This window comes from Bombus affinis, chromosome 7, assembly GCF_024516045.1.
Source record: "Bombus affinis isolate iyBomAffi1 chromosome 7, iyBomAffi1.2, whole genome shotgun sequence".
Lineage (NCBI taxonomy): Eukaryota > Metazoa > Arthropoda > Insecta > Hymenoptera > Apidae > Bombus > Bombus affinis.
In genome coordinates this window covers 644,315-669,331 of record NC_066350.1, presented here as the reverse complement: position 1 = coordinate 669,331, position 25,017 = coordinate 644,315, and the positions used below count along the sequence as shown (strand labels likewise).

The window sequence follows — 25,017 nt, the reverse complement described above, 5'->3', positions numbered from 1 at the left end:
GCAATTAAGAAAATTTCATTTCGCGAGAGGAATGCGAAGGTTAAGTCTCGCTAAACGTCATGGAATTAAAAAAAGCTGCATATTACTGAGACGTTTATTAAATTTTTTAAACAATTTTTTCGTGTTGTTTATTAAGGATTTTAACAAGGAAAATACTTCATTGTTAAAGAGTTACACGTAATACTCCTACGACAATTGCCATTCTTGATTTTTTTTATCTTGCGTAAGAAGAGCATAGATCTTTATTATTATATTTGCTATAATATTTACCACTGTTACGATTAGTAAATTAATAGAAATATTTAAATAGCACATGTAAATTAAATATATACAAAAATCAAAAAGATACGTGGTTAAACGAACGCTGTATCATTCGAAGTATTCAGTTCACGCAGTACACACACCACAAAAGTATTCAAGGCTAAAGGATGAACAAATCGATCTTCTGTTTCTTTTACGCCCGCTAAAAAGCGAAAATACCGATCTCGATATCACTAGCAGATAACCAATGTACGAACAGCACGTCGATTAAAAATAGCGAAAAGGATAGAATATGAAACAAAAAAGGAATTGACACTTTTTCAACTCCGTATCGGATAACTATAAATGTGAATATCACAAAACGGGTCAATGACAAATCTACTTACTCAATACGTGAAAATAACCTCACAAGTAGAATAGGTACGTGATATTGTCACTGTGCTAATATAAAAGCGCAAACGGTATGTTTCTGAGACTCGGCTTTGTGAAGTACGAGAACCGACGAGTGCTGCTTGTTGGTAAGGTCGTGCAAGCTCTGTGCCACGTGCCATTATCGAAAGCTCACCCCTCTTCTCTGTTTTATCGGCTGCAGCTACAAGTTCGCCACACATGCGATAATTTTATAGAGCGTTCGTGAATTTTGGACAGGTGGCGACAAAAATCTGTCGACTTGTATAGAGCTTTCGGAAAACAGCAAGTGCTGGAAAAATCGCAGCTTAAAATAATTATACACTTTATCGACGAGATTCTTGTTGGTCCTCGAACACGTATCCGCTGCTATTCCATCTTTAATTGGACTCTCTGGGCTCGTTTGTCTGTTCTTCTTGACGGAAATCCAGCCGACTCGTAGAATTTAATTTCAACAAATTTATTCAGTTACGTGACTCAATTTTTAATGTTGCTTTTAATAGCTCCTTTTTTTATTCTTTCTAAGAGGGGACCTGATAAGACCAACTTTTGTATCAAGTGGATCGATCTATTGACCTATATTTCGAATAATTTTTGGTTCTTATGGATACCGATCCTCTCTTTTATATTTATTTATATTTAATTCTATCATTTAGACAAACCAGATAGTATGTTTTCTTGGTACTCGTTATTATTCGCATTACTCGTATTACTCGTCGATACAAATTTCACGAGCTCGAATTCACCAAGATTCTAAGAAAACTTGTTGAAAAAATATAATAAATTTATTAAGAGAATTCACAGGAATATTCATGTAAATTTATTATATATAGAGTAGAGAAAAAGTAAGGTAAATTTAATAATAAATGAATCAATAGCAATGTAAATATTTCAATACATTTAACATTGTTTTTTTCAACCATTTTTCTTTTCAAACTCTGCTCTTAACAATTATTCAATATCTTCCAAAGCCTTCTTCGAGTATAAATCGTTGCAAATTCAGCATTTCATTAAAACAGCTCGCATGGACGTATAATGATTAATCGATTTCTCTTGCAAGTCGACTACCTGAAATTCCATGTAGTGGGCATATAGGTACTAAACGCGACCACATCGTCGCCAGCAACATTTCGGCTAATAGCTTTCGGCTGTATAAGTTGTAAGCTACGTGATATTTCGAGTTAGAAGGTTCTGTGGATTCTGAATTTGATCGATGATTAATTTAACCAAGTCATGTTATCGTTTGCTATTGTTTATGATCTAGTCCTAAAAAATCTAGTTTTAAAGCCCATTGGTTTCGTTAAATGTTAATTCCGGGGAAAGTAAGTTCTCTTACTCATTTAAGAGTTATGTTTATTTTATAACGTAGAACTTGTGTGAAATATAGAATTGTCTGTCATTTGTAGAATACCAAATTCTTTTATATATTTCCAATAGTATTAAAATAAGATTCTCTCAGATTAATGATTTGGCTACTCGTATCACTTATCACAGCTATTTTATGAGAGATAACTATTAAAATATGTTTTTTTTGTTACACGAAGAATTATTTTAGTACTCGGCTAATCACTGCAGAAAGTTTATTTTTAATTCGATGTGCAATTTACTTGTGCACTTCTATGAACTGTGAATGTTGCGGAATAGGTGTGATTAGGTACTGCCTCCATAAAAAGTGGATCACATAGAACTTGTAAGATCTGGTTTCAAGCAATTTAGCATTATTTTCACTTATAATGCAGTGTCTGTTACATACTGTTGTAAAATAATTACATTTTCAATTATTCGAATAGTATCAATGAGGTTTGATTTTCTTTGTCATAATTATAGAATATAGAATATAGAATATAGAATTTAAGAATAATTATCTTTAAAAAATATTTTCTATTGTTCGTGTTATTTGGACACCTTCCCATATCATATAAACACAATATTTTTCCATCTCTTAAGCTGTAAAAAAGAACATTTTTGAAATGATATTTCAAACTACCTCGTAATCTGACAAACGTAAAGTAAATAAGAAATGTAAACAGGAATAAAAAAGTTCTACACAGAGTAATATAAAAATTCCTTTAAAACTAACTGGTCTGGAATACAGTTAAAAAACACGGTTTATTACACATGGAATACAAGTTGATAGAATCCGTTAAAAAACGATAGACCAACGATAAAGTAATGTATCTCAGGGAACGCGTGATATTTAAACAAAAGTGATCTTACCATGCGTTTTATAATTTTTTTTTTTTTTTTTTTGGTGTAAATATGCGGGGCTGTATCCACGCAGACACGTTCCTGTAGTCGGCTCACAGAGACTGCGTGGCGTTCAGCGCAGGGCCGTCAAGTCCCGCTGTTATAAAAGGAACCGCCGGCACCTCGAATACGCCAGTTGTACGTTGAATCAGGTAACACGTTCGCGAAGGTGAGGGTGGTCGCGTTTTCCCGTCAGGTGAGTCCTGCACACTGTACAACGAGTTTAAATCTTTACAGGAGGGCGGTCAGCGAACGCCTTTTTCTCACGAATCCCGTACACGGCGTATAGTCCAAAGGAGAAAATAGTTACATCGTGACACGCGAGGCGGGCTTACTTTCTACGCAGTTTTTTCGAAAATTAGGTGAAAATGAAAGGGGAAATACTTGTTTCTAAAACAGATTTCAGATATTATTGGTATGGTTCGTAGAAGGGAAATTTGTTTATTAGAAAGGATTTTTGGGCAGTTGTTCGCTCTTTTATTTAAGAGTTTTAATTGAAGCGTTTTTTTCTTTTACATAAAATTTGATATCATTAGAATATTTTTAATTTTAATAGAATGGGATCGATTAATTTATTTCATGACAAATGATATTGGGAATAATGGAATAGCTCTTTTGCTATGAAAATAAAGTCTTCTAAAAAGGTTGCAGAAATTATAGGCCATTTTTTTAGCTTTAGCTCGGAGCGAAGAACACAATTTCACTCGCTTGAAAAGTTTTGTGAAATTACTAGTGGGGTTACTCTTCTCTATAAAATTTGGCAAAATCAGGGGAAAAATTTTAAGGATATTCGTACTATCATCGAGCAAGATATTGTACTTTTTTAAAGGACGAAAATACGAATTTTACAGACTCCTGTCTCGAAATCATAATACCTTTTAAAAAAGAATCGTTTTTAACATAAAATGCAATATTTGAGTAATAAATTTCCTATAACCTTGTAATATTTTTTACGTTGCTTTTCTAACTTATTTTTATTCGACATATATTTTTTCGAAACGTAGAAACACCCGTTTCTGTCGTATCTTTTAATTCAGATTATTGTCCAGAATTTTTAATTCGAATTTTTATTACATTTTTTAAATTAAAAATTATGCAACTTTATATTCATTTATCACTCTGAAATAAAAATTTAGTCGTAAGAAATTTCTCGAACAACATGCTATACGGTATATTTGATGAAAAATGTCACCAAAAATCGATCATAGTAACCATCTATAAATAGAAGCATAAAATATGAATAAAACATTCTTTCCACTAAAAAGCTTTTAAAACATCTTTTGTAAGAAAATATCTCCACGCACGTTTCTCGAATCCGCATTTCCTCCAAATTGACACTTGAAAACGAAACTCTCTTCTTTCTTCGCTTCGAACGATGATCTTCATTCGTTTTTCCCATTGAGCCCTATGGACTATCGAGAAACGCGCGTTTACAGTTGCGGAGAAAAGAATCGATAATGATCGCGTCTAATTCAATAAGCAAACGGTCGATTGCTGCGATCACAGCCGATAATTAATGCAATCAGAAGCAATTTTGCGCGCAATTCCGTTCCCGCTCCCGCGATTTTGTCTTCGGTGGAAGGGCGGAATTGAGGACAAACGAGACAAGGGAACAAACCGAGTTCAAGGGGAAGGGGCGAAACTCGGATTCCCGGGGAAAAACAGACACAGAAGCCGGTGTAAGTTGCTGGTCTTTCCGTATAGGGGTTAATAAACAAAGTAGAATAGTGGAAGAGTTCGACTTTGTGGAGTGAACGCGGCTACCCCTGTACACCTTTTAACAAAAATTCCGATAAAATCTCTATTTAGGTTCCCGTCGTAAAGTGATCCGAGTGTTTTGTGGTGGTCGATGATGGAACATTCGTTAAACCGCATGTCAAATACTCGTTTCTGTTCATCGCGATAAATTTTATTTTATTTCTACCTTGTATTCGACGAGATTGGATATATTTTATTTTTTCGTATAATTTATATTTTACTATCAAACTTACGATAAAATAGATAAAAATATTATTTAGAAAAAAGCAAGGATATAAAACTGTGTATACCGATAAGACGACATTGCGAGTGGAAAGTACATATACAGCCTAATCGAATAACATGTAAAAGCGAGCATGACGTGATTTCTTGTGTAGAAATAAGGAAAAGATATAGAATCAATTTTTTTCATTTTTGGCATAGTTTCCGAGAAAATCGAGTTTGAAAATTTATCAAATATACTTGAATATAATTAATTTTGAACTGGATAGGACTAAATAATCGACAAGAGGTGATTCTACGTGTGAAAGTAAGTCGAAAACGTAGAATAAAATATTTTCACAAAAAACATTTTGTTTCCGAGAAAAATAGATTTAAAAATTTATCATACGCCTGTGTTAAGCCAATTTTTAATTAAACGTGTTCAAACTCTATTTTCTTGAAAATAGAGTCTTAAACAGAAAAATGTTATTTTACATTTTCCACTTATTTTCACACGTACAATTAATCTCCTGTCTATTATTTAATCCTGCTCATTAGCCACGTGCAAGTATAGTTGATAAATTTTCAAACTGTATATTCTCGAAAACTAACCCACGAATGAAAAAAATTTATTCTATATTTCTTCCTTATTTTTTCACAAGGAATTACGTCGTGCTGGCTTTTACGCGTTATTCGGTTAGACCTCGTATAAGATTTTTTTAACTCTATATAAGCGGTTATTTTAAAAAGGTGCGAGTCGCTTTCAAGCAATATGTAGTTTGCTGTGCTAACACGGATAAAAGTCATACTTCCGGACTAAAAATATGAGATCTTGGCTGACCTTGTTTTCGCTTTTTAGAGTGGAGTGGTGTCACAGGATTAAATCTCCGACGATCGACCTGTACCTAATGAAATTTACTGCCTTGTATTTCCTTAATTACAACTTACTATCACGCTATTGTCCGTGAATAATGAATTCCTCGTGCGAAAGAACACAACATTTCAATCTTTAATACAGTTGTAATTATTTCAAGGTACGTAATTACGAAGAATTCATAAAATAGTCCTACTATAAACACACTTTACAAAAATTTTAACGATATATCACCGATACCTTCGTATCTTTTTGCATACAATCTCCTAAAAACGTCACGAGATTCGATGCAGCAAAGATCTTTCCCTGTGATATAACTTCCGTCGAGACAAAAAGATCTAGTTACCATTATATCTCTTTCTGAAAGCACATCTCCGCTTATCAAACGTTTTTCTCGTTGCATCAAATTCTTTTCAACTATCCATCAGTTTTACAATTTTCGTTTTTAGTCCTTATACGACACTCTGATACGTAACGCGCAAATGTTTTCAGTAAATATTTATCGAGAGCAAACTCACGTTCACCGCATCTACGCCGGCTCGGTGCAGAAGAAATGTCCTAAATCCCTATGTGTAACATAAAGAGAAACGATACCATGGAAGGTGGAATGTAGAGCAATCTTCGTGGCTCGTGTTGTGGAGGAAAACGATACTTCTAATCACATCTGGAAATGCGTTGTGCGGCTTCGCGTTTCGAACAGATTCTGTCTTTCGATTCTCTCACTCCATCTCACTATAGAGCTCCATCTCTACAATTCGAATTTAGAGCTTTTTGACTCAGTGGAATCGAAGTAAAATTGTATTAGTTCGTTAGATATTCGAATTGTACCATGTGGATGAATATAATCTACGTATGTATATTGCACGCGAACTTTTTCAATTAAAAATGATCACCATTGTAAATTATGGTAGTACAAATCGAGATATTGGGAAAATATGGAACCATGCATCGTCGATTTGACGAGTACGTTTATGTGACACTTGTTACTTATTAGTTGATAAGTGGCAGGTCTTTAAAATGGAAATGGCATAGTTGGTCAAATGACGAAGGATTTAATTTAAAATATATCTAACTGTTGCTGGGTGATATTATTTACGCTCAGACATTATGATTGGTTATCAAACTTGAATTATGTCAGGATGCAGGTTTTCTCGTTGTTGGACTAGCCTCATAGAGCTGATTTTCCGATGGAATTTTGAGGAATGAAAGCTAATTTAACGACAGATGGAAATTTTTGATTAGCGGAAGAGGTGATATGTAAATTAAGAGTATGGAGAAATAATGGTACACACCAATACTGATACTTGAAAAAACGACAATTTCCAATTGACCTATATTGTTCGTCGTGGTGTCAAGCAGTACGTTCGTCAGAATTTTATTTCGCGTCGTCGTCAACTTTAAGGAAACATCGCGTGAGCTATAGCCGTGGCTCGCGGTGACACGAGCACGCTTATAGCGAATAACACCGACCAAAATATCTGTGTTTGACATGAAATTATTATCGGTAATGTTTCCTTCGAAACTTGCCGCTTGATGCATACATCGCTTTATAAATCAACGTATCTAACGATCAGAACCGTTCGAGAAAAACCAAGACTCGATGAATAGAAACGTAATCATCTCTACAAGCAAGAAATAATTATCCCCACCGCGTGTGTTCGGCCGCACAGATTTTATCGTCGCAAGGAATCCAGCCGACCGAATCTCGTTTCGACAAGCTGACGCGAAATCTGCCAGGATTTCTGTGCGTTTACGTGTTCACCAGGCCATGAAACGTACCAGTCCGTGTGTAACGCGGAAAACGAGTATGGTGTACGACGTTTTATGTACTTAGTGAAACAGGAGCACGATTATAGGGGTGACTTGAGCGTGAAAAAATAATTAGGAAAGTTCGTGAAAGTATACTTGTGTGACTTTGGGTTCGAGCTGCGGCTGTTTTTCGTATTTCGATGTCTTTCGGTCGAAAACGAGATAGCATGATAGATTACGTTTGCTTGTTAATCGTTGACCGAACGATTGACTTTAGATGTGGATTTAGGTACGAAAATTGGGGTTAATCGATTGGAGCAGACGGATCTTGAATTTTGCTAAATCAGCTAGGTCGATCGATCTTCTTAGTCTTTGTTAATGTGGAAAGGAGATTGTTTTCGCATTTTTAGCGTGCATTTATATTTAGTTTCCATACTATTTTAGCATGGAAATTTTGTTCGTGTTCAAAAATGACTACATTTATTATTAGATAGTTGAGCTTATAGATATAGTATTTTGGAGGTTCAGTTGAGAAAGAAAATTGAACGATAGTTTTAACGTAAATAGTTAATTAGATGGTTTGAAAAATAAGATAGTTTGACAAATTGTAATTTGATTTTTGCTATTAATATAATACAATTGACTCACACAGCATATTTATCTTTTATTCATGTTCGAAGACATTAGCTTTGTTGTTGTTCGAAGACGAAGCTTTCACTGCTGAAACCATAATACGTAATACGTTTTGTGAAATGCGTGCCCACGGTATTTATTTAGCCCTGATCGTCTTGTCTTGGAATATATATTCAGCAGTAAAACAGTTAAAAAAAAAAAGGGACAATTATCACATACAAATACGACCATCTCAAACGTAACACAATGTTTCGTTTCTTCCTGGACAATGAAGGCAACGTCTAAGATAATGGGCGTAATATATAGAATAGAATCGCGTGGTTCATGCGAAATAACAACAAGCAAATATACCTAGAACCATGTTGTTTTATAAAATGGGTGATTATACTAACAATAAGTTGCATTATTTCACGAAAATGGCATTTGTAAATGATTTTCAAAATCAGAAAAATTGTGTACCGGATATTTACTAAACGAATTGTCGTCAACGGTCAATATTTTTGATAAAATGAGTGTTTTCTTTTGTAGTTCAATGGGTCATATATACATTTGAAATGGATCTTGTTAGATATTGCAAATTTGAAAATATTTTTTGTCGGTTTGGTGTGGTGTATCTTCTAATTGCTTTCGTGTTGAATGCATTTACATTAAATTGGATTTCGCGCAATCGCAACGATGAACACTGAGATAATTTCTAATCTAATTGAACTCGCTAGGTGATTAGTTTATTAACTTACTATAGTAGATCCAACGAGATCACTTATTTTTCTCCTTGCATTTTGTTCGCCTCTAGACTTTGCTGTTCCTCTCGCTTCTTTCTTTCAATGGAATTCGTCTAGGATGGTTGCAAGATGAATTTATATATATTTTATGATTGTCAGTAGTATTATTCAAACTGTCCGATGTCATTCTGGAAAGATAACAATTTTATTTAACATCAGCTATTAGTAGTACAAAAATTAACTTCTCTCGATTTGGCTTTTCCTTTCCGTACTTTTTTCAATTAAAAATTCTACCGCATAATAATTCCTCTGCAATGTCCGTGTCACATTTTATCGCGTTTTTCTATCGGATCATGAAGCTGATAGCGATAATACCGTCGCACTCAATTCCAAGTCCGCGTAAGACGTTTGATACGTCGTGTTTCATTAAGAGCGGACAGGTTGGATCGATTTTCGATCCTCGACTGCGTACACATACAGCTAGGCGTGTTTTCCCTACCCCCAATACTAGTCCCGGTAAAAGATAGGAGAGACCTGACCTGATCGATACACGTGGCTTTGTATAACCGTCCCGGAAATGACGAAGATGTTCCCCGGCATAGCACACCACTTTTGTCCTTGCAGAAAATTACTCTGGGGAATATCGACGAAACTCGGTTGGAATGTTATGCTTCGAGCGTTCGTTAACTTGGTGTCATGGTAACCTAGTAAATCTTATTAGTTTCAGGTTACGAAAATGATGAAAATGACGAAGATCGATCTTTAAATTTTGTTTTATCCATGTGTCGGATACATGCTTCGAAACCTACGAACTCATCGGAACAAATCCACAATTTCCGCCTATCCATTCATAGACTGACAGAAAACTGTTGACACGTTACGAAATGGTTGCGCAATGCGTGCCGTATGAAGCAGCGAAAATTTCTAAAAGAATATATAGAACGCAGTTGCGCGATTCGTGTCTGGCGACGTTGGATGCGCAGTTGTTCGTCGTGTGCAAAGCTCGTATATCAATAGTGATTACGATCCGAGCCAGCGGAAATATCGTTGATTTGTTTTATTTATTCTCGCTACCGTTTTATCAGATGGACGTACCGACTGTTTAACTCAAGCTCAAAGCGATCGAGCACAGAAATTTGCGAGTTGAGCAGAATGCTTGGAAAGCTTAACGCTATTACATATGTAGAGACTCTCTTTTATTCGAATATCTCTTCATTTTCTAAACTATTAATTAGTTTCACCTCGTTAATTGATTCCTCATACATATTACGAAATACTTCCTCGATTGAATTTTGAACGCGATATATTTCGTTCTAATATCTCTGGTACGTTTCAAATTCTTGGATGTTTCTTTATTGAAAAATTTGTCACAATATATTAAGCATTCTGAGTAATATTACTTCTAGGTTGTATCTGTTACGGTTATATATGTTAATTATAAGTTAGTCTCATCTGGAAATTCCAGGTAAGAAAGCACGAACGGTTACACAGTTCACCGAATTATGTTCAAAGGGTGTATTTATACCGATAAAGACAGCGTCCTAGATTTATGAACGTGTGCTACGTTATTGAGAATATGTTGCTATTATTGATCATTCCTCATTAAAGTAGCTTTGTTGAGACTTTCTCCATTTTTAATGAATTCTTTTCAACTTTTTATTTTTTAGCGCTTTTCTATATTTAGACAGCGAGAAATACAATCGAACCAAAATATTTCTCATGATATAAGCGATAGAATTTGTATCTATATTTATTATATATTTATAATATATACATATATTTACTCTTTTACCGAATTTAAAATGTGCACATACGTCTTAATGGAGCGCAATTACATTTTCATTCGGATCCTTTTAAAGAAAATTTTTACGAATTTAATAAAGCAAGATGCACATCATAAAATACCCAATAACCAATATATCCTTTATCATCTTTCTTGTACCATATGTCGAACTGTCGAACTTTTACGAACCCACTGATACGTTCATATGATAACGTAGATACTGATACCGTCGCGAAAACGATAAAATTATATTCTATAGTTAGATAGTTGTAAATTTTTCATTTATTGAAACACACGTGACAATCCTTCATTATAGATCTTTATATTCGGACACCTCTTTCAAAAGTGATAAAAATATGCCAGTGAAGGGAATCAATTTTAATAAAACTGTTTTATAAGTCGTTTTATGACAATTATGTCCAGAGTGATGACCAGGCTGCGGATGTTTATGTATTTATGAGAAATTTGAAAATCTCTGTAGATTTCGTTATTTTACGTCTATTTATAAAAATACGAATTTGCATAAATATAGTTTAGTACAGTAATAGTGTAGTAAATATTCATAGCGTCTGATGGCGTCCCAAATATTTTATTTTACTATCCTCATATGGCATAATGTGATGCGTTTGTCAGCCCGGTTGATATATCGCCATCACCGAATACAAAATTTACCATAAATTTATAATTCATAGGATTTCATGCGTACTACAGTTGAATTTCTTAAAATATCAACACTAACACTTAGGATCGGTTAGTGAGATATAAACTTTTCTTTGTGAATGATTACGTGACGCAATTCAGAACGAAACATAAAATAGCCGCGCAGTTTCTGTTAATGCGATCCGCTTCTATTAAACGTTTCTATTAAAAGTTTTCATTTCTTTTCTATTAAAGAAACTTCTGCTTCTTCCTATTAAATTATTATAATAGTAATTAGTTTAACATTATTGAACGTGGTTGCGATATAGCTTATAGTTAGTTTAAAAATTATTGTAACTGGACTGCGGATCTTTTCGTAATTTAAAGTATGATATAAGAACCTGTGTAGAAATACAGGATATTTTACGTAGACATATCTTTAAAATAGTTAACGGCGAAAGAAAACGAAAAAAGAAGTATTATAAAACAAAGTAAAATATTCATTTTATTGATTTTATTGAAATTACTTAATAATATTGCGTATCATGCTCGCTTCTAAAAAATATGGAAAGTATGCAAAGCGAATATTTCGTTGCTTAACACCTAAAAGTAAGATAAATTTATATCTAGGCCCTATTTTATTATCAATTTTTCATAAAAATATATATTTGCATAAAAATCTGCAGTCTAGTTATACATTACAATAATTACATATATAAAAAGTATCATTGAGCCGTTTAGTAAACGTTATTGCGGAATTGGTTCTTTTGCACGAAAATTTATAGTATAACTAGGTAGATGTTTAGATTTCGCATTGTCATGAACGTTTTGTAAGTACTAAGAGTATCTCGTAAGTACTTTTAATGCCGTGATCGTTAGTACTGTTTTAAAATCATGTTAAATATTGTTTGTATATGGCTTCACACCTACATTCCTTTTACAACGAATTATTTCTTAAAAACAAATATTTGCTATTTCTTTATGGAGATGTTTCGTTTCTTAAACGAGACGTTTCGTGCAATAACGATTGAAATAAATTATACGACGTTGACAATTTTTGAGCTATGCACTGCTACTTATCTTAAGGAAGATAACCGAGAAATTTTGTCTAGTAGTATTTTAAAGAATTTTTTAAAGCTACTCAGTATCACTACAAAGCTATCAGTATCACTGACATGATCATAACTCGATAAAAGTTTTATTTATTTGTGAATTTATTCAGTCAGTTTTCCATGTCAACCGCGCTATAAACTTTATCGAAATCGTTTCTGTATTGAGAATGTGGTTGCACGTGTTTACGATTGGCAATAAAATCTGAAAACGCAATAAAATCACTGTCGTTTTAACTTACAAAGATTCATGCGTAACGCTATGCCACTACACTCCGTTATGGAGGAAAGAAAAGAAATCCAACAAACACATAACTTACATAACATTCATTACTGAAACAAACATATTTTTATTCCTATGGTTTTCGCATTGCCACCAAGTTACCTTTTGATTGTAAACTACTTTCTCGATCTACCTAGTACGACTCTATATAAACTCTTAAATATTATTATAATATTATAAATTGCATACATGCAATATATACATATAATACATATATACGTTTCATTAGCGAAAACTTAACGAAAAAGAATGCCAGATCTTTTTTGTTGCACAAAGTTTCGCTTGCGACGAGCGCGAACATAAAATTAACGATTCTCTATCTTTACCCATTTTTTCCCGTTTCCTATCTGGAATTGACTCGTCAGCTGCGGTTACTGCTAAATAATGACTCGAATATCGTAGTTGATTTCGATTTAAAACGTATACATACATATCGATGTTGATTCGATCGCTAATGATCGACGAGGTATGACAGGAAAATGAGATCATTGGTAGTCTTATAAATACTTTTTAAAAGAGCGACGATTGATCGCTAAAGGTACCGTTAAAAGTTACGCTACATTTCTCTCGTACGTGGTACGCGTATTTTTACTTTTACACATTGCACGCTGAATTCCGGATCATCGATGTTGAAAATCTCGCCGACCAAGCGAGAATATTTCGTTAGGCAGCTTTGTTGAAACGAAAGTGGCTATGGTATGATGGCCTACGTTTATAGCACCGCGCGCAACATCCTAACAACTACCAGCTAGCCAGATTAACGAGCGTCAGAATCAATTATAAAGACTGCCGCGATGACGTCTTTTTCTTCTTTTCCGTTCATCATAGTCACAAAGTATTGTGCAGAGGCGAAGAAAAATGAAAAGAAAATGCTACACGCTGACTACATCGGGAAATTTCTCACCGCCCGGTATACAAGGAGGGAAACGCTTGAAAAATTAAAACGCGTTTAAATACACGAGGATGAACTTTCGCCCTGGCAAAAGGTAAAATGTTGGTAAAAAGCTACACGGTTGTTCGCTGGTTTCCAGCATGGCTCGTGTTTAACCCTTTTTATTTATTGTTTGACATTATTCGATTCGTCATGTTTACGGATAGAGTGTTTCGCTTCTTGGGTTAACGTAAATTAGAAAATTGTAGCTACGTCTAAATAAATTTAAGCATACAAAAATGTTTTTTGTATCATAAAATATTAAGTACTACTTATATCATATATCATTTCTCATTTTTACTTTTTGCTTTTCAAAAGTTCCCTATTTTCTATCACATATAATATAATTTGAAATAGTTAAACGCGATCAATAAAAAGTAAAAGAAAATCCTACTTTTCTCGACAGTTCTTCTATATATTCCAATTACATGGCCATAAACTTTTAATCGTTTAATCAGTTATCTCCAGAACGTATTTACGCATTTCGAGAAATTTGTTGCGTTTAAGAATTTCACTGAACACGGAGACCCGTGTTCCAACCAATCTGTATAACTTTGCATTTGATGTAACTCGAATTTGCATACCTCTGCTTTAAAACTTCAATTTTCTCAAATGTCAGAAGAAATATATGTTCGTAAATCGCAGATTTGCTTTTTAAATCGAAAATTTCTGGGCAAATGAAACTAACTTTGTGCAAAATAAATAATTATTACATTTTTCTAATATTAATTGCTAAATAAATAAATAAACCACAAAGTGACGATACATTTCTTAGGAAAAATTATAATATTCAAATTCCTAATTAATCTGGATTTTAATTAATCAAAGCTGCGTACATTTTGATCTCGAACGCTTACGTACAAACACACAGCCGTGTGACCGCGTCGCACCGTGTCGATAGTGCCTGTTTGTTAATTAATGTCGAACCGAACTCTAGCTTCATTAACTTCTTTCAGTTCAACGGAGTTCACCAACTATCAAACCTGATATGTAATCGATACTTCTGTTGTATTGAAACGGAGCTAGTAAATTTCGTAAACAACTTTTAGAATAATATCTCTATTAAGAATTTTAATATTAAACGCGCGAGATTAAATCGTCATATGACAATATGAATTGCAGCAATCCATGAAACAAATTTACCGAACTATGAATCGTTCCCCATGGACACGAAGCGGATCGTATAATCAAAACGTTACCAAGATTCGATATATACTGTCTAAGAAAGTACACGTGCAGGTATTCTTTAGCTTGTCTTTGGAAATACATGCAATAAACACAGTTACCTTATTTTGCTCCAACAAAAGACAGAAAGATAAAATGATTTATGTGACTGAACGCTCACGTTCGACGGATGAAATCGAATTTCTTACAAATAATACAATTTACGCGACATATTGATATCGTATAGTAACGATTCAAGTAGTCTTCTGGTATAGTGTTATCGTGTCGTTATATGTTCATGAAACTCGTTATAGGATGGCATAGTAGGGTATTTGATGTGCAGTAAGTGGCACACTGTTTCGTATTCCATAGGGATCGATCGAAGCAGTTCGCCAACATGACGCGACGTTCGAAACGTTAATTCGTTAGCTGGTAGTATGTAGAATATAGAGGCTTTCTCGTAATTTAGCAAGCAATTTAGCCAAATGTATTAGCCCGAGGCATCTGAAAGTAAAATTCAACGTTACCGTTTTTGGTTGAGAACGACCGCTTTCTATGCATTCCGAAGAAAATTTTCTTAAGAATCGACTTGCAAATTGGAAGGTTCAGGCGGTTGTTATGCCTGCGATGGAGCGAGTCGAATTCTTCTTGAATCTATACGTTGTATCGACGTTACTTTTACACGAACGTTTCTTAAAATCTGTTGATGAATATTTTGGAAAAATTTGGAAGAAATGGATTTCAATAAATATTTTTATTTAGTAGAATAGCGATCAAATGTTTCGCGTTACGATGTTCTCTCTTAATATACAACACTTAAAAAATCCGAGTAAAAGATTGAATATTTTTGTCAAAAAAGGACAGGAAATACTTGATTGAAAGTACGACCAGTAATTTTATTCTTTGAACAATGGTTTGTTTTCGTATTTAGCTTTATATTTTAAACCATTTTATTTAAAAAGCCGTCGAGAATCAATCGTACTTAATAGGTACGCAGCTGAATTCGATATTCAGTATCCAGCATCTGTCGCTTATAAATTCTCAATTGGAATAATTCATCAATGTCGAACTGTTCTTTTAACAGTTCCTTTTATAGACCTACTCTCCGTTATTACCTATTCACAAACGAATGTTGTAAATAGTATTTAATTTATATTTATATATATTGTCTTATTCATAACCATTCGCAAAGTGCTATAGTAGATTATCAAGTAGCTATTTGATGTTGTACATAATAATATTATTTACTAGCTGATGTTACATCGTAGATTAATTTAAAAAGGGAAGACCAACTAAATTAGGAGGATCAGATCAATCTTAATGTGATTATTCCATGAGGGAATCATCGCAATATTAATTTCTTTAATTTGCAAATACCATTAGTTTCCGAGAAATGGTTTGTAATTACAGAGAATTTTATCAGCAAATCGTGACTAGGTCATTATGAATGGTAAATATACTCGCAGATCGGACGAAGTTGTATATGTTAGATGTATTTTACTTTATCTTTCGGAAAATTCCAGTAAACTAGACTGCGTTTATCTTCGTTAAAAGTTACGAGATTTTTGGTTCCCGAGGCATTCGACGATCTCGGACACAACTACCGGTAAGGAAAATCATGTAGGACGTGATTGCGTGCAACGAAATGCAAAAAATAAAAAAGAAACATTCGCGACCGAGATATCGAGGAAATCTTGTTGCCATTCGATGCACGCGATTTTCTATGCTGATTTTTCCATCGCAGAGAGCGCTTTCGAATTTGTCATTGAAGACATCTACGAAACGTTCGTCTCGTTCTGCCTGTACCTTTGTTTTCGGATGCAACTAAAGACCATTGCTCGAACTCTAGCTAGTCAAATATTTCATGAAACTTTACGTGAATCTTATACTATCAGTTATATTATATTTTGAACTTTCTACTTAGAACTGAAACAATTTTCAAGCCTAAAGCAAACATTTGCCAATTATCGAAGTTGATTGGCGAGTAGAAATCGAAACACGAAGCCAGTTAGTTTGCCAATAAAACCAATTATTTACAATTGCTGAAATAATTTTCTCAATTGCATGTGGCGACGCGACTTTCCGAATTCCACTTTCTGTCTTTAATTGTCTCTACCCTTGTTAGTCGACGAAGGACAAAAGTAAACCTGAACTCAAAACAGCAATTTCTAATATCGCGCATTCATCTCGCGAAAACGACGAATTACTCGAAGGTGAAGGTGAGACGTGTAAGACAATTAATTATCCCAGTTAATCTAGAGGCCCTTAATCCAGAGGCTGCTTCAATTTACCGTATTGTATCGCATCTTGTTTCAATTGTGACCTTTATTTTAGTTAATGGTGATTCGTCGTCCTCTATGTCAAGTATTACATAGAAGAAAATTACATAGGTATCAGATACAGCGAATAGTTACATGAAAATTTATAGAAAGACATATCGTGTTAACGCAGCATTAGCGCTTAAGGGATTAAACATTTAGCGAAACCAAACGAAGCACGTTTAATCGATGTTTAATAAACAGAATTTATTTTGATAGGTTTTCGATAAATTCGCCAATTTTATTTTTTGAACCCACTAAACGCAACACCACATAGCTTTTAATTGCAAGCAATAAACCATTCCGATTCTTGATTTTATGTAGTCGAGATGCGTATCGGTTGAAGAATTAAGTCCGATTTTTAATGTTGGGGAATATTAATTTTGTCATCCATAACTTCTACTTTGCCTGTTGTTTCGACGGTTTTACATTCGGCGGATTACCTTTGCGACGTTGTAAATTTATAAATAATGTTTGATAATACCGATACATTATATCCTTAAATTTATTTAAGTTAATTTATTCGATCTAGCTTATCTCTTTGTTCTCTGTTGAAGAACTCATACTCTTGTCACTCTTCCTATATTTCACAGTTTGTAGCAGAAAATTTCAGGAAATTCAGCTGGAGGCATCGCGACTATCTGTCTTAAATTTTCTAATTCTAAATTTCTAATTCGCTCGTTCTTTTCCCTGGTTAATATTGGACGTTTCTCCTCCGAGGTAAAAGAGATTCCTTGAGGCATACGCCAGCCTGCGAAAAAGCGAACTGCCGTCTCGAAATAGGTCCTGCACGAAACACGACCAACCTAGTAATTAGAGGCGCGTAGTTAAAAAGCTGTACGTATATGTAGAGTCTGTACGTGTCACTAACTGTGCGCTAGCAATGATTCACAGCTTTCTTTCTTTTTCTGCCTCCCACGCGACTAGGTACAATGTTCCTTTTCTCTTTTTCATTTCTTTCTCTCCTTCTTTTTTCTCCTTTTTCTTTCTTGCGTCCATAATACTGGGTAATCTATATCTCTTCCTATATACACACATATTGTATATACGTATTCTTTATTTGAGATAAATCTTAGGACTTTTATACGTACAAAGAGATATCCGATTATTTTACAGATAAACCTGCGTTAACTCGAAAGACAGGATTATCATAGAGCTTAAAGTTCCCTTTTTCCGTTTCATTTTATTAAGTTTCGAATATTTTGGAATAGAAGGAAATTGATTAAAAAACTGTGCTTCCTAATTTTATATTGTGAAATTTATTTAATAAGGTATTCAAAGAATTTTGTGTATGTACATTTCATAATCGATAATGGAAGTTAATAGATTGATAGTTCGCACGAAGCTAAAGTGGAAAACTGAGAATTCGAGTATCTACCGATTCTTGGAGTTTAATCAAGTTTAATCAAGACAGCTATATGAAACACGAGTACAAAGGGAATTGCATATGCGTACGTGCATTTTGGGGCGTATGATTAAATCCCTTGATTGACAGTGCACGTTCATACAGTTACACATACGTTAGAAACACACGTCGCCAATAAAATAATACACGTATATCGGAAGAATTTTTATATAATCGAAAGAATTTTGTATTCAATTGAGAAATGTGTATGAGCAACGCATTAGAGCAAAAATATGGAAGTTATTCCTTTGAAACTGTCAAGCGAAATCATATTCATTAATAATATTCGCCACCTTTTGTCACGGAACTCTCTTGGAACTGTATATATACTAATTATTATATCCATAACAGAGAAAAATACGATAAAAATACTCTTTTAAAATATTGTCTCTCAGAGTCATTAAAAATAAATGTAAGCTACGAAAACACTAACAACAACGATTAGTAATTATTGATGAATTTTCAGATATCTCAAACGCAGAAAGTAGCTCAGCGAAAGTAGAGTCGCAAGAAGCTTCGCAAAAAAAGTCGCAAGAGGGAAAGAAGGAGGCAGATTCGAAAAATTCGAACGAGAGAAAAGAAGAGGGAAAGAAGGAAGAGAAGGGTACGGATAAAGAAAGGGAAGCGGCTGCAACTAGGATACAAGCAGCTTTCCGTGGCCATCACGCCAGGAAGAGTATGAAAGAGACTGAATCCTCGATAAAGCAGACGGGGACCAAATCAAACTCAGAGCCAACCAAAGAACAACTTCAGCAGGAGTTCCGCGCCGACGACAAGGGTGAGTGTCACGTGCGGACCTTCGAAATCGTTCCCAAAAGGGATCTCTTTAATTTTAGAACTCTCCTTTTCCTGCCGATCTCGTTCAGTCACCTTGAAAATATCCTTCGTTTCTCCTTGAGAGCTAAAGAGTTTTACCTCTCTGCCAACATCCTTTTTTACTATACACATATATCTCGTATAATTCTATGTTATATGTATTTTATATAACGATGTGCCACTGAGATTGGATAATTTTGATGCATTACCGTAGGTTTTAAAGTAAAGAGGTTAAAGTAGCATTTTCGCTCGTTCATGTTCCATTAAAATATAGATAAATATAAATCGAATATAAATCGATATAAATATAGTATAAATATAAAAGCAATATAAATCGATATAAATCGAAACTCTGAAGCAATATTATATACGTATATATGTATTTGATTAGTAGTGGTTCAAAATTGAAAATAACTAGCTGCACTTACATAATACACTATATTTTTAAAAATATATTTACGTTTAAAATTGCAAGCGGTTTTAATAAGCAGCAATATTAAAAGTTTATATAAGTTTCTGAAATCCCATTGATGTTGTAATATTAATACGAACTTTTTTACTGAATTCTGAACGTCGAACGTATGGTATGTTCATCGTTATCGAAATAATTCATCCTTTCTCCAAAATTCAGCTTTCGATCGCACAATCTTATTGTATTGTAAAAGTATTTACCATAACAAGCAGATGTGATTTATACTGTATGCGTCTAAACACTCTGCATATATATTTATATTTTTGTCCACATACAATCAGCTCGTCAGTTTCGAGTTTATACACGATTTAATAATTTTACGTGCATCTTATCAGGTCAGTCGCGATAGAATTCCGACTTACATATATCATATTTTAGATAGAAAAATAGAATTGCCAATATTTTCTTTAGTTTTCACCATTACATTATTAGATATTATTGTTATATGTATGAAACTAATCATTTTCGAAATTTTTCCTCTAATAAATACAAAATAATTTCTGTTACTTCTGCACCCTTCTCACCATTAAGAGCATCATGAAAGTTTATTTTTCAGTGGGACGTTATTTGTTTGATGGAATCACCATCGATTCTTTATTTCTTGTAACGAGTATAAAAAATAATAATTTAGCCAATTGCAACTATGGTGTCTCTACGTTTCCATTCGGTAATGAGAAAACTTCTCGAAAGCTTATTTGTTTATTTCACTGCCTTCCAACTATATTTCGACAAATTTAATGATTATAATTTAGTAGACTGTACTTTCTTTTCTGTGTCGCATTAATTTAAACGAATACCTTTTTCAATAAATTTTATGCACGATAGATACGATCTTATTTTTTAAATATGTTGTTAAATTAAATTTGGTAATTGGTTCTTATCATATTTTTAAATAGAAACTATGCTATATCATGTACTCGCCAGATCATACAGCCATGTTGTAGTGTTGTCAGCAGTGAAAAAAGGTCAGGAAGGGGATTTGAGAGAAAGCTTTAGAAGAACCATATGCTTACATTTCACTTGTTCTTTCTTCTGTAACGATGTCATCACGCTCGATAGCCGTGTTATATACGAGATCAAATTTTGTAGTTCGTAAAGTGGATGGAGAAGACAGTCCGCAAACGAGAGTCGTCATAAAGTTGGCTGGCATTCTCCTCCTCGTGTGGTAGTTTCCTCGGCAGCGGTTCCCCGAGGGTCATGAAAATCTTCCTAAAGGTTGTTACTGTCACTGAATTTTGACTTGGGATCTTGGAAATTCCACGAAAATTGCTTGCGATTTTCAGGCCCGTTTCATAACCCAGACCTTCACGGCTAGCTCGCCTTTGCAACGTTCCCGAAAATTTACATATTCGATAGGATCCTACGCTTCTGAGACATGAAACGGACGTAAATATTCGGTTAGGCAATCATGTAATGGTAATGCAGGATAGATTTCTTACTATTATAATTATTATGACAATGTGTAAAGATTCGTGACAGATGGATATCCTCGATGGAACTGTTTAATGTCAAAAGTATATCGCAATTTTGAGACATATAAAGCGAATAACTTTGCAGAAGTTTGACACTGACGGTTTGCAAAATCGGTTGTGCTTTGTGTAACTTTATTTCGCGATGATTAATTATCGCTCGTCCGGCAATTGTTTTTCGTCCTATAGAAAATTTATACTGTCATGCCCCGTTTGATTAATTTATCCATGACTTAATCTTATTCCACAATTTCAGTAATCTTTTAGTCCGATATAACGGAACTTTGTGTATGCCATCTAATTAATATTAAGAAATGTTTCATAAAAAAAATTATACAAAGAAAATTCTCTCCTGACAAAGATTGGCCAAATCTTTTAAGCATACATTGCATTAGATTTTGAGATTTTGAATTTCGAATAAACTCGTGCTATTCTTGGGTGCTTTTATCCTTGAGAAAATACCCTCGTACTTTTATCATTTTTAAACCCTCTCAATCTCTTCCCAAACAATTCTATATGACACAAGATTGTCCATCGTACGCAGACAAAGTATTTGTTACAAATGCTATCAAAGTAAAATAACGTCTCTTTGATGCACCTTAAAAATACATCATCGTTGACACGCGAATATCTTCTAACAGTTTAAATAATTTTCGTTTAATTTATCCAATAGATATAACATTATCAAAAATGGAAGAATTTATATTTTTAAAGTTGAACATTTTGTACTTCGATTTCGTAGCTTCGTTTTATATATCTAGCTTAATCGCGATATTATTGTTTAAAACAATGATTTATGGCAACTTATTGTTGGACGATTTATTATATTATCGTCCATCATTTCGCTTTTTCGCGTAAAAATTGATTGTATTGTATATCGTTTGTTTTGCTCGTCAGTTAATGTAAATTAATTTACCGCCGGTAAAAGCAAACTTTTATCAGCGATGTAATACGACCCACCTGTGTCACTGCCTGCAAATTTACTTTACACATATGCTATCCTCCTCTAGGGAAATTATAGAAGAAATTTATGTACGCGTTAAAGTGATCGCGATTTCGATTGTTTTTAATTAAAAATAAAGATTGAAATTATAGAAATTTCAAAATTGTTCCAATCGAGGTTAGAAAAGTTGTAATAATAAAGTTAAGGATACAGGTAAGCTCAAATTGTAAAATCTATATCTGACAACGAGTCGAAAAATGTTTTCATAAACGTTCAATACTTATTCGATGACGATACATCATCACGTTTGGAAGATTGCTTTTACAAACTATCATTTATTCCACTGTCTGCTTATAGCAGTGGCTATACCACTAGTTAAAACAGTTCTATTTCCATGGATCACTATCGTTTGCGAATAATTATTTGCCCATAAAAGACATATCTTACTTAATCGTGGTCAAATCTGGCGACGTTAATATCGACGATATTATTTTTTCTAACGGCACTAAATTACTAATAGTAATAACAGCAGAAATATCGTCTGTGTAAATGTACACATATTTGCAGAGGGTATAAAATGTAAGTGTAAAAGCCACCGTAGCGTGATTCTACGACTCTAGATCGATGGAGATTTGTAGAAAAAAGTTCATGTAAAACTAACTTTGAGTATTATTATCAAGGAGAAAATCTTTTTCCATTGCTACTTCATTATATTTTACACATCGCGACAAAACAAAAGTCTCAAAGGAATCATGGGTTGCAAATGATCCTTCCTCCGGGAAAAGAATGTTAAAGTTTTAATAATTCTTAAACTAGCTTTATTCACAATGTGTTTACATTTATATTCACATTTAATGAGAAAGTATCATACTATATACGAAAAAACAGGAAATTACAAATTAGTTCGTGAAATATATGTAAGAATATAGGAATAATAGCAGATCTCCGCTTGCGGAAGACATTCCTTCTTTTTGAGTAAAATACGTTACAATAATTCTGACCTCGAAGATCATGTTCAATCAAGGTCAACTTTGCACGAATTTTTTTTACGAGTGTCCATTGACCCAGAGGCGTAAAATTACACTGCGGTGGTTGTTGCACATACTGTTTATACACCCTGTACATCGTAATGAACCTTCGGTAAAATTTTCATGTCATTGTTTTGATATGCCACTTTATTTATTAATAAATTCATAACCTTGGTTTCACAACATTGGAAAGTAAAACAAAACTTCATCTTATTCTATTTGTACGCAAAGTGTTTACTGATCTCGTAGAGCGCCCCGATATTATGGAGAGGTTCAAAATTAGTATTCCAGTGAGAAATCTGCAGTACCACGAAATTTTCTATTTATGTTCAATCGCATAACACTGAGTTTGCTTATCGCATCGGCATAAATCGCATGACCATTAATATTTATAATGCATTTTCTGCGATTGATATATTTTTTGAATCTTCTTTTTACATACCAGAAAGTCATTATGCCGTACCTCATTGTATCATAGTTTTAGTTTTAGTTGTAAATGGTTGTAATGTTTATTTATATATATATAATCATATATATTAACTTTGTATATTCCAGTGGATTATTCCCGTATGCAGTAAACAATAAACGATGATGACTTTGATCGCGATACTAATTAGTCACTCGTCGTTTCACAAAAGATAAAATTAATAGAAAATTTTCATCAAAAGCCTCTTTAACTTTGCGGTTCATGAAACGCGAAATAATCCTAACCGACAGGCTAAGCACCGTGAAATAATGTAGAGTAACAGCGTCCATTAACGACGATGAAATACCAGCGATGACGAAATCGAAATTAGACAATTTGACGACCGTTCTCGATGAAACATGAATGGTTTTGGCCAAAATACGAATCTTAATTAATATTTATTTACAGATGTGGTACGGAACTGTGGTACGGACTCAGAAATTTTTAGCCACGAATGCTATTTGACTACGTGGTTTGTAATTTCTCATTGGAATGTCGACCATATTTTATCGCCTAAAATTGATCAATTGTACATATATTGCGTAGTATGTCATTTCGTGATGTAAGGGTGAAGAATAAGAAAACACAAAGTTTATACTTTAGCTCATAATATCGAGTTATATTCGTAGCATGGATCGAGGAAATAGAACAAAGACAGACCGTATTTGTATGAAAATTTGGTTTCATCTCTGACTGTAATTTTATGTTATAAGCTTGTGGAATATAAGACGTACGATATTTCAACGTTTTGCTTCAGACATAATGTACAAATAGAATGTGTAAAATGGAGGATATTACATAACTTGCCAAAAATGGAAGACAAGTTTATTCGTTGCTTAAAACGTAAAAAGAAAAATACGCTGGCAATGTTTATTCTTGTGAAGAGGAAGAGATTGAGTGAATCTTGGCTAATAGGTACTGACTCACAGAGACCAAAATCACAGAAATCCATAAACGTCCGTTGACATAGATCAAATCCAGGAAAGTTGACTGACAAAGATTGACTAACAGAGATCGACTAATATTGATTAACTAATGCAAAATTAATTCCAAGACATAAGAATAATCTTGCTCTCTATGCGATTAGAATATTTTTCTCGATACAATTATAATTTTAAACTTGGAATTTTAGTTGATAAAAAGCTAAATTTCATACTTAATATAGTTATTAACAAAACATCTATCTTCGACAAGATGAGAAAATGAGAAAAGATCAATGATTGAAAGGAAGGGTAAAGCATACGTAACAAAAGAAAAATAAATTTAAACGATGTGCATAAAATTATCCTGCTAGGTCGAAAATGAAATGATTACGAACATTGAACAATACGAAAAAAG

General features: G+C 33.7%; 1 protein-coding gene and 1 long non-coding RNA gene across 2 annotated transcripts in view; one reads left to right on the top strand and one right to left on the bottom strand.

The window, feature by feature from the left end:
* Window positions 1–25,017, top strand: part of LOC126918398 (HIRA-interacting protein 3) — a 96,358-nt gene that overhangs the window by 24,936 nt on the left and 46,405 nt on the right. The window contains exon 2 of the mRNA XM_050726267.1: window positions 18,952–19,263. Within this exon, the coding sequence (XP_050582224.1) occupies window positions 18,952–19,263 (312 nt within the window). The remainder of the gene's footprint in view (window positions 1–18,951; window positions 19,264–25,017) is intronic.
* Window positions 6,358–9,722, bottom strand: LOC126918423 (uncharacterized). The gene is made up of 3 exons (XR_007711324.1): window positions 9,126–9,722; window positions 8,869–9,041; window positions 6,358–6,497 (listed from the first exon to the last, which is right to left on the bottom strand). It is a non-coding gene; the product is annotated as an uncharacterized LOC126918423 (long non-coding RNA).